This window comes from Varanus komodoensis, unplaced genomic scaffold, assembly GCF_004798865.1.
Source record: "Varanus komodoensis strain SLA01 unplaced genomic scaffold, ASM479886v1 scaffold79, whole genome shotgun sequence".
In the NCBI taxonomy this organism is placed as follows: domain Eukaryota; kingdom Metazoa; phylum Chordata; class Lepidosauria; order Squamata; family Varanidae; genus Varanus; species Varanus komodoensis.
Genome location: NW_025336467.1, coordinates 1,388,268 through 1,398,413, shown reverse-complemented (window position 1 = coordinate 1,398,413; position 10,146 = coordinate 1,388,268). Strand labels below are relative to the sequence as shown.

Here is a 10,146-nt window from a genome sequence, read left to right as displayed (position 1 = left end):
TTGTGATGCTGGAGGAGACTCCTGCGAGTCCCTTGGACCGCAAGGCGATCAAACCGGTCAGTCCTAGAGGAGATCAGCCCCGACTGCTCTTTAGAAGGCCAGATCCTGAAGATGAAGCTCAAATACTTCGGCCACCTATGAGAAGGAAGGACTCCCTGGAGAAGACCCTGATGCTGGGAACAATAGATGGCAAAAGAAGGAGGGGACGGCAGAGGATGAGGGGGCTGGATGGGGTCACTGGGGCAGTGGGTGTGGGCTTAGGTGGACTCCCGGGGGAAGGTGGAGGACAGGAGGGCCTGGAGGAGTGTTGTCCATGGGGTCGCGATGGGTCAGATGCGACTTCGCAACGAGCAACAACAATGTATGGCTGTGAAAGCTGGACCATAAAGAAGGCTGAGCGCCGAAGAACTGAGGCCTTTGAACTGTGGTGCTATCCTGAGCACTTATGCAGAAGGACAGGATACAAATATTTGTACTAAATAAACACATACGTACATTTTCAGGGCGAAAAGGCAGGAAAGTTCCTCAATGCATTCTACAAGATGCACTTCCTGAGTTCCCCCATGTAACCCAAATCTTGTCCCCCTTAGCTTTCTCTCACAGCAGTCACAAGAGGTGCAGGTGAGGGGAACCTGTTGTTACTGCCAGCAATCAAGGGCTGTTGTGAATTTAGGGAGGAGAAATGTTTGTGTTTTGATGAAACAGAGGAGCAGAGATTGGTGAGAGAATGGTGGGCGAACAGAATAAAGGACTTGGTCACACTGTGCAGAGTTAAGACTCTGGAATTTACTACTGTTAGGAGCAGGCATGGACAGCTCTAAAAGGGATTGGATGCATTCTTGGAGGAAAAAGCTTCTGCATGGCTAGCAAGCAAGAGTGGGAGGTGCTGTCACGTCGGCAGTTTTCCATGGTCTGACCCGGAAGGGTTCTTCTTGTGGCCTCTCTCTCTCCTTCCAAGTAGCAAAGTTATACCTGTCGCCCATGTTCCTCTCTCTCTCCTTCGAGGTAGCAAAGTTATACCTGTCGCCCATGCTCCTCTCTCTCTCCTTCCAGGTAGCAATGCTATACATGTCCACCCGGCTCATTGTCAATCTCTCGCAAACCTACATTGCAATGTATCTGACCAACTCCCTGTTGCTACCAAAGGTAAGTCTGACCTCTGGGAAGCGTTTGAAGCGTTGCTGACTCTGTCATTGAGGCAAATCAGCAGAGCATGCGTCCTCAAACTACGACCCACGGGACGGATCTGGCCAGCCGTGGCCATCCATCCGGCCGGCGCCGCCGTTCGCCACCCATGTGGGCAAGGATGTGGTGGCTTGCTCGCTCAGAGATGGTCTTGGACTCGCTGGGAGATCTCCGAGCGAGCAAGCCACGGCCACATGTGCCCGATGCCGGCCCGCACCCCCAGGCATCCCCGCCTCACTGGCCCGCGACAGTCACCACAGCCTTTCAGCTGGCCCCCTATTCAAAAAGTTTGAGGACCCCTGCAATAGGTAGTGCTAGTTTTATTTTTCAAGTGTGAGAAAGCGGACTTCTGAGCCCAGGCACAACTTCATCCTGGATATCGGTTGCCCTAACAGCTCCACACCCCTTTGCCTGATTCCCAAAGCCTGGAGGAATAGTGGATTCTTCTGATATACTGATGAATATGCAAAATAAGAAAAAAATATGCTATTTTTTTCCATTCGGATAATGTATGCAGACGTGTTCTGGGTAATATTACCTTTTAATCTTGCCTGGTTTCTCGCCTCTTCCTCCTGCTTTCTTCCTACTTCACGATGCTTTTGTAAACAGTTTAACATCACCTGTAAAGGGATGAGAATTTTGGTGGGATCGCCAAAGCGGTGCCTGCTGGTGTCATGGTGCCCACGGGCTGGACTGAGACCCCAAACCATGGCATCCTTCTGGGGCAATAGTCCAAGCGAGAAAGTGGGGTAGCGTAGCAATTTTGCTCTCTCTGCAACGTTAGCGATCTCCTACTGTGCAATTCAAAAGCATTGTCTGCCAGGTGAGCTTCAGCAGGTAGCAGATGGATAATATTTCTCCACCCTGTTACTGTTGCTTTATTTTACAATGTTATCGTTTTACTGTGTTAAACATTGCGATTTTGATTACTGTTGTAAGCCGCTTAGACGTTCTGTTGGAATAGTTAGCAGCATACAAGTATAAAAATAAATAAATAGACTTGTGAATTCCCCACTAGGGGCTTCTGCAGCAGCCAGTTTTGTCCCTTGTGTTGTTTTAACATTTACTTGAACCATTGAGTGTAGCAGAGAAAAAAGGGAGGCAAGGAGAGAAAGGGAGACTGAAAGGATAATCAGAAAGAAGGAGGAAAGAAGGAAATTAAAAGGTATCAGAGATGCAGAATAAAACATAGAAACAGAGCAAGTCAGAAGGGGCCTCCCGGGCCATCTAGTCTGACCCATGGCTCCAGCTGGCTCCGCTCACAACATGCCCACCATGTGCATGTCCAGCCTATCCTTGAATGCTGTCACCGATGGGGCCTCAACCCCCTCCCGTGGAAGCCCATTCCACACCCTCGGGGTCCTGACTGTCAGGAAGTGCTTCCTGGCATCCAAATGGAACCTGGGTTCCCTGAGCTTTGCTCCGTTGGAGCAAGTCCTGCCTTCCTCTGCAGGGGAGAACAGGTCTCTGCCCACCTCCGTGTGACATCCCCTCACACACCTGTATGTTGCCAACAGGTCCCCTCTGAGCCTCCTCTTCTCCAGGCGGAAGAGACCCAGTTCCCTCCGTCTCGCCTCATACGGCATCCCCTGCAAACCGGCCACCAACCTTGTGGCCCTTCGCTGCACTGACTCCAACCTGGCTATATTCTTTCTGTAACAAGGGGGACCAAAACTGAGCACAATACTCCAGTTGCGGGCGCACCAGAGTCATGTAGAGTGGCAGTAATACCCCTCTCGATCTAGAAGCCACACTTCTGGCTGTGTGACCAAGGGTGGCGTTCACCCTCTTGATCACCACATCACATGGCTGACTCTCCAGCCACTTGTCCCCCAACCTGTACTTGTGACACCCGTTCCTATGCCCCAAGTGCAAGACCTTGCACTGATCCACATTGAACGCCATCCTGTTGTCTCCTGCCCACTTCCATAGTCTGTCCAGAGCCTTTTGGATCTGGAGTACCTGCTCCTCAGTTGTGGCCACTGCCCCAGTTTTAGTATCGTCTGTGAATTTGATCAGCAGACTGTTCACCCCTTCTTCCATGTCATTGATGAAAAGATTAAACAGGATTGGCCCCAGGACAGAGCCCTGGGGGACCCTGCTTGTCACTGGCTGCCATCCCGATAAAAGAAGGCAGAAAGAAGGAAGCAAAAAGAAGACAGAGAGAAAGAAAAAAGTCAAAGGTAGCCAGAATGGGTCTCACAGACGCCATGTATGCGAAGACTGAGCGCATGCCCCCAGTATTTTGTGACTGGCCTTCACTCCCCCACCCATAGCCCTTGATTTGTGGTGGTGTACAGAGCCCTTTTTCAGAATGCCAGATGTACCCACGGGCCTCAGAAGGCCACAGCTCCCTGGGGTAACACTTTGTGGCTGAGCCGAAATTCGAACCCACACCTCTGCAGGCCGAGCTCAACATTCTAACCCGGGGTGGGCCACAGTGGGGACTCGGGGGGCCATTTTGCATCTTTAGCTCCCCCCTGCAGGCTGCATTTCATGGCCACCGGGAAAAAGCCTGGTCTGCAGCTGGAATGCCGTGATAAATTGTCTGTCCCATTTAGCTTACTCCTAGGCATAATCTGAGTGCTGCAGGTGGCGCAGTGGGTTTAACTGCTGTGCTGCTGGGCTGGTTGATCAAAAGTTCGCCGGTTCGAATCTGCACAACGGGGCGAGTCCCTGTTGCTCCGTCCCAGCTCCTGCCCACCTTGCAGTTCAAAAGCATAAATGCAGGTAGATAAAAAGGTGCCACTTTGGTGGGCAGGTAACAGCGTTCTGTGCACCTCGGTGTTCAGTCATGCGGCCACATGATCCCGGAGACCGTCTGCGGACAAACGCCGGCTCCCTCGGCCAGGAAACAGAGATGAACACCGCCCCCTAGAGTCAGGCATGACAGGGCTTACCATCAAGGGGAAACCTTTACCTTTTTAGGCAAAATCTGACCCTTTTGAGCACTTCTTGACGGTATTCTATTCCTGCTGCCTAATTTGAGGGGCGGGGGGGTGGCAGCAGGGCGGGGTTGTTGGTCACCCGAATCAGTACATGGGCCACAAAACCCAACAGTTTTTGATCCAAGATTTCAAATAAGTGCAAATGTTTGTTGTAGTTACTGCTATTTCTTTCATTTCTATCACTGCTCCAAAGCTGAAGCTCTCTGGGCAGCTTGCAGCAAGAAGTCCAACAACAACTGCTTTGCAATCGTCCTGTTTCCCTCCAAAGCAAACAGAAATGAAGCTATCTTGATCACCTTCTTGTTCTTCTTCCTGCAGAAATACATCGCCACGATCCCCTTGGTTATGTTTATCAGCGGTTTTCTGTCATCCTTTCTGATGAAGACTCTAAACAAATTCATTGGCAGGAATGTAAGTAGTGCAAGAACTCAGGGGTTGCAGTTCTGGGAGGTGAGGCTGGGCCAAGCATTTGGACCTGGGCCGAACTGCATTCTTGAGGCTGAATTTTTGGCACAAAGGACCCTGGATGTTTTCAATTTCCTCTCACACAGAAAGAACCTCACTTCTCCCTGTTTCCTGCTTTGCTCCTGCTTGCAGTCCCCTTTCGCAGCTACGCCAGGGCTCTTCCTTTGTTTTTTTCCGAGAAGCAGTGCTTCTTGTGAAGCGCCAGGCAGGGAATGGCTGCCGGCAAGTTGCACACAGTTAATTGATTCCAAAGAAGTCAAAAACGACTAAACAGAGGCAGTTGTATTGTCACATCCTGAAAGCTGGACCCCCTGGAGAAGACCATCCTGCTGGGGAAAGTTGAGGGCAGGGGAGACGAGGAAGGCCAAGTGTTAGAGGGGCTCGATCCCATCAAGGAAGCCCCTGCTGGACGGGAGAAGGAGGGCTACTTTTGGAGCACTTTTTCCGGGGCGGGTCTCCAGAAGAATCGGGAAGGGAGAGTAGCAGGAGGGAATCATGGAATGTGGGCCATCCTGAAACATGGAGAGGAGAGAAGCAGCGATGCTTACCTGCAGGCCGGACTCCCCAGGTGGGCAGGCAGTCTCTGGGAACACCCGAGATGCACAGCTTGGTGGAAGGGACCCGGAGCAGGGGAGCTTCTCAGACGCAGACCGGGTGGTCCTGGCTCTTTGACCCCCGGCCCGTTGCCCACGGGGGGGGGCAGTTAAAGGACCGGCGCCCAGAGAGGAGGCGTGCTCACTTTCAGGACCCCCTCCCAAAGGGAGCGGGCCCAGGCGGGCTCGTGAGGGGAGTTCCTGGAGGTGAATACTAGATTGGGTTCAACTAACTACTCTGTGCACGCTCAGAGATTCCTTCTGGGAATTTGTGCATCCAGAGAGCACTTTGGTCAATAAAGAACTTCTTGCAAGAAGGGCCTGTGGCTTCGATTGAGCACAAGGAGGAAACCCAGCTCACAGCAGCTGCAGCCTGGCAAGAGCTAAGCAGCCTGTGAATTACAAGACATTTGGAAAGGCTCTCATTTAGTGGTGACCACAAGTTCTGGATGACTTGATAGCATGTCAGAAGGACACCAAAACAGAACCCTCCACATCTCAGAGCAGCCTGTTGCTTACCTTACAGAAATGCCTTTATCTGAGGTGGGGATCCTGGGAATTTATGGAAGGACATTTCTTACTGTGACACCAAAACTTTGGAACTCCTTGCTCTGAGAAATTCATCGGGTTCCTTCCCTACCAATGTTCCAGCACCAGCCAGAACATTCTGTTTTTCTGATGTTTTTACCTAAGCGGTTATGTCTATGATTCAGTAAAGGGTGGCGCAAATATTTGTGGCTTTTCCCATTTCAGTTGACCCCCTTCATGTTGCTTTTTTCCGTCTTCCCTAATTTAGCCTTCTTGAGCATCCTAAAATAAATCAGGACATTTTAAATTGCTGTCATGAACTATTTTTCATGAAATGGAAAGCTCGCTTTTAAATACCTCGGTTTATTTGTTTGATAAGAGCAAATCTCGTTTTGGAAAGCTCTTCGAAATAGGGGCCAGCCACCCCAATGAAAACAAGCCTTTATCCAAGTCACAACATGTCTGTCTCTCCTGAACTAGCTTACATACGGCCTGGGATTGCTGATAATTTTGGCGTTCGCCTCTTGGATCACCCTGGCTGGACAGCTTGGTGTGGAGGTTTACGGGGCCGCCGTTCTGCTTGGCATGGGCTCAGCCACCATCCTTGTCACGTCACTTTCTATGACAGCAGACCTCATTGGCACCAACACAGTAAGTAGCGTTCTGGCACGTGGTACAGGCAACCCTGCCATGGCAAAACCCTAAACTTGATGTCGAGATGCAAAGCTCAGCAAACTTTTCTTTAGAAATTCCAGCCCTTAGGATACTAGGCTAAGCTTGGCAGCTGAGATCTTCCTGAGCCAGTGTGGTGTCGTGGTTAAGAGCGTGGGACGGGGACTCAGGAGATCTGGGTTCAAGTCCCCGCTCAGCCATGGAGCCCACTGGGGAACTTTGGGCCAATCACAGCCTCTCAGCCCAGCCTCCCTCACAGGGCTGTTGTGGGGATAATATGAAGAGCAGAAGGAGAAGAAAGATGTAAGCCGCTTTGAGTTCTTTAAAAAAGGAAAGGCAGGCAGGATGGATGGATAGATGAAAATCTAGACAAATCATTTAGGAAATGATCATGGATACTTTGCTTCCAAGGGTCTCTTTAAAATGGTGGTATCAACATAGTTGAGAGAAGTGATTTAGCCTTCAGACGAGGCTTCGCAAGTTCTAATTAGAGTGGGAAGAAAAGAAGGGAAGGACACCAACTTCCCTGTTTGGCAGGCTCCCCCATGTTCCATTTTTAGTTAGGTGTTACTTCTGGAAGTTCTTTATTTCTACTGGGATGCAGTACAGGGGGTTAAATTTCATTTTGATGTCTTGTGTGATACTTCTAAATTATATCTCACTGTTGCAGAAAGTGGCTTTCTAAAAAGTGTTAAAGCAGCAATCAAAAAATGAATCGATGAAAGAACAACTAGTTTTATTGCGCTTTCTTTTTTTCCAAACACAGCTTAGAAAGATGTGTAGAAAGATGGAGACGAGTAAGGCAGGGACAGGAGGAGAACGTGGAGAGAGAATGATAGGTATTGCTGAAGTTACCTGTGCACAAACTTTGGGTGTGAACATCATACAGACTTTTGGAGGGGTGAAGATGGCAGATGACTGGCCCCAGGAAGGGAAGGAGAAACAGAGGAGGCGGGCCTGCTTCTTTGTTGTCGGACATGTTTTGTAGGAGTCCTGCCGTCCTTGTAAGGTGTTTCGTGTGGAGCCAGACCGTGTCTTGTTTTCTCTTAACAGCAAAGCGGTGCCTTTGTTTATGGGGCGATGAGCTTCACAGACAAACTTGCCAATGGAGTGGCTGTGATGGTTATCCAGAATTTACACCCTTGCCCGTAAGTTCTAGCATCATCCACAGATGAATTCTCGATGTTTGCCTTACATACACCCTTTTTTTTTTCTTTTTCCTAACTCCTGTCTGTTCATGGACGGCTTGAAAGGTTTTAGGATTTCCTATTCTTTTTAGGCATCTCATAATCTAGGTGAGATCAAGATTATAAGGATGCCACCAGGTTAATATCTCCCCGCCTTGACCCTTGTTTGGTCTTCTGAAAAAAAAAAATTCTTCAAAAGGCATCTTTTGCCTTTCTTGTGACCTATCCAAACATTTTGTTCTCAAAACAAAGCAAGACACTTAACTCTGCACAGCCAGGTTAAACCCCCACAGCCAAGAGCCAAATTCTGTTCGGAGAAACTTCCAGCATGGCAGCTCTGTTGTGAGCGAGGCCAAAATGCTGGCCTGTCGTTAGTTTGTTCTGCCAGTCGCTTAAGTCCTCAAAGAGGCATTTCAGCCTTTTGAACTGGGGGAATTTTGCTTCAAAGCAGGCAAAGGCCAAACAATTGGCAGCTGCACAAAAGGGGCTGGAGCCAGGGGAAGGGGGTGCGCCTATCTCAGGAGCCCCCGGAGGGCCACATTGAGCCCCAGAGGCTGTGGTCATATGCCCCTGATCTGTGAATTCCTCTTAACCAGGATAGCTAAATGGAGCCTCCGCATACAGGAGCAGTCTACCACTGGGTGGGGCCGTGCTTCAGTGCTCACGTTGTGTTGTGTTCTTTCCTCTCTTCTCTCCCGCCTGCCCTCTTCTGTACAGGACTCAGCTCTGCTGCACCAGCTGCGTGGTTTTCTACCACTGGGTGATGGTGGTGGTCACTGGAGGCATGGCAGTCGTGGCCACTCTCTTTCTGGCCAGCATTATGATATGCCCCATTCGTGTCCGGTTCCGTAAGTCGGATTTTCTTGGGTCAAGGAGTGGGAGAAATTGGGTGGTGGGGGGATGAGAGGATGACACCGAGGAACATGTCCTGACTGTTACTTCCTGTTACCACTCAGCAGGTTTCTGAAAGCTGCTCCAGCTGCTGCTTTTGGAAATGCCTGTTGATTTCCAGGAGCTTTGGGGCTGTGGCAGGATGGCTGTGGGAGGGGGCCCCCTGGAAGCAATGATGGGGGTGGATGTTCTGGCTTGTTGGGCAACAGATTGCTTGGGAGTCAAGGCCAACTAACCTTCTCCCCTATGTGCCCCCCATCCCTTGAGATCTGAGTCAGAGGCCCTTCTCCGGGAGCTGTCCTTGAAAGAAATCAGGAGGGTGTCTGCCAGGAGGGCCTTCTCTGTGGTGGCACCCTGATTGTGGAACACGCTCCCCAGAGGGTTCCAAAAGGAAAGAAGCGTTGGCACCAGGCGAAAAACTTTTCATTCTCCCAGTATTTTAATCGTTAATTTGTTTTAGTTAGCGGGTTTATATTTTAACCTTGGATGCTGGGCAACCGTTATTTTTATTATCATTTTTAGGAATAATTTGTTGTAAACCGACCCGAGACGTCTAAGTATGGGACGGTATAGAAAAGTTTTAAATAAATAAATAACTCTCCCTTGCATTGCTCCCGCAGATGAGGTTTCGCTCACGGGGCTGGCAGGAACGGGATCAGGGGAGCTGAGGCCCCCCAACGAAGACGTGTGTTCTGGAGTGGTCAACTGAGCTCCATCTCCATGAAAGAGGGACCGAAAAGAGTCACAGGCGGGGATGCTGCAGCGGAGGTGGCTTGGAGGCCCAGCCTGGGTTCACCAAGGACTCAGCACTGCTTCCCCCAGCTGCACTCGAGCGTGTTTTGCACAGAGGGGCAGCTTCTCCTGCCTCCGCCTCAGCTGTCCTTTATTTGCACACCCAAGACTGCTGCTTGGGCTAGTGAAGGAAATCCTAATCTTTCCCCCACCCCAAATTATACCACTAAGGCCAGGAAATTGTTTTAACCTAATTATCAATGTGTGTATATATATTTCTGTGTATATATGTACCCCTAAAAATATTCAGGGGTGGTCTTATTAAAAGAAAAATTAAGCCACTGTGAGTCTGGTTGTTCTGGCTGTTTTGTTTTTCCAGCATATTTTCAAAATGTTTATTTTTAAAATTCTGCTCTGAAATTGCAAGATGCAGGGGAAAGCACTGGGACCATTTTTGTCTGTTTCCACATGAGGCTATGAAAATGTCCACAGTACAACCCAATACAGAAATTCAAACATACCTTAACTATGAAAAGATACACTGACTGCATTTTCACATAATAAGCCAGCAATCCTGGCTTACTAAACAACGATGTGCATCAGTGGCTTGCACTAGTACACATGCCTATTAGCCTCTGCTCTCTTGCACTTTTCACACAAGCAGCAAAAGAAATTGGGTGGAAAACTTTTCATTTCATAGGTTGATAGCAATCATGATGTATTTGCGATGTATTTGCAATATTTGGCAAACTTGATGGTTGCTAGGCTGTAGATGAGAGTTGTCAGCACATTATACTCAGTTCTTTCTAAAAATTATTAGTGCATTCCAGTATTCCTTAGACATGCACATGGTGGGCATGTCATGAGCAGAGCCGGCTGGAGCCGGGGGTCAGACTAGATGGCCCGGGAGGCCCCTTCTGACTCGCTCTGTTTCTGTGTTTCTCT

General features: G+C 49.5%; 1 protein-coding gene across 1 annotated transcript in view; it reads left to right on the top strand.

Moving 5' to 3' along the window:
- Positions 1 to 9,548, top strand: part of MFSD12 (major facilitator superfamily domain containing 12) — a 28,562-nt gene extending 19,014 nt beyond the window's left edge. Inside the window, exons 5-10 of the mRNA XM_044453415.1 lie at positions 1,054 to 1,146; positions 4,452 to 4,544; positions 6,200 to 6,370; positions 7,445 to 7,539; positions 8,296 to 8,426; positions 9,090 to 9,548. Coding sequence (XP_044309350.1) covers positions 1,054 to 1,146; positions 4,452 to 4,544; positions 6,200 to 6,370; positions 7,445 to 7,539; positions 8,296 to 8,426; positions 9,090 to 9,178 — 672 coding nt within the window. The 3' untranslated portion in view covers positions 9,179 to 9,548. The remainder of the gene's footprint in view (positions 1 to 1,053; positions 1,147 to 4,451; positions 4,545 to 6,199; positions 6,371 to 7,444; positions 7,540 to 8,295; positions 8,427 to 9,089) is intronic.
- The last annotated feature ends 598 nt before the right edge of the window (positions 9,549 to 10,146 follow it).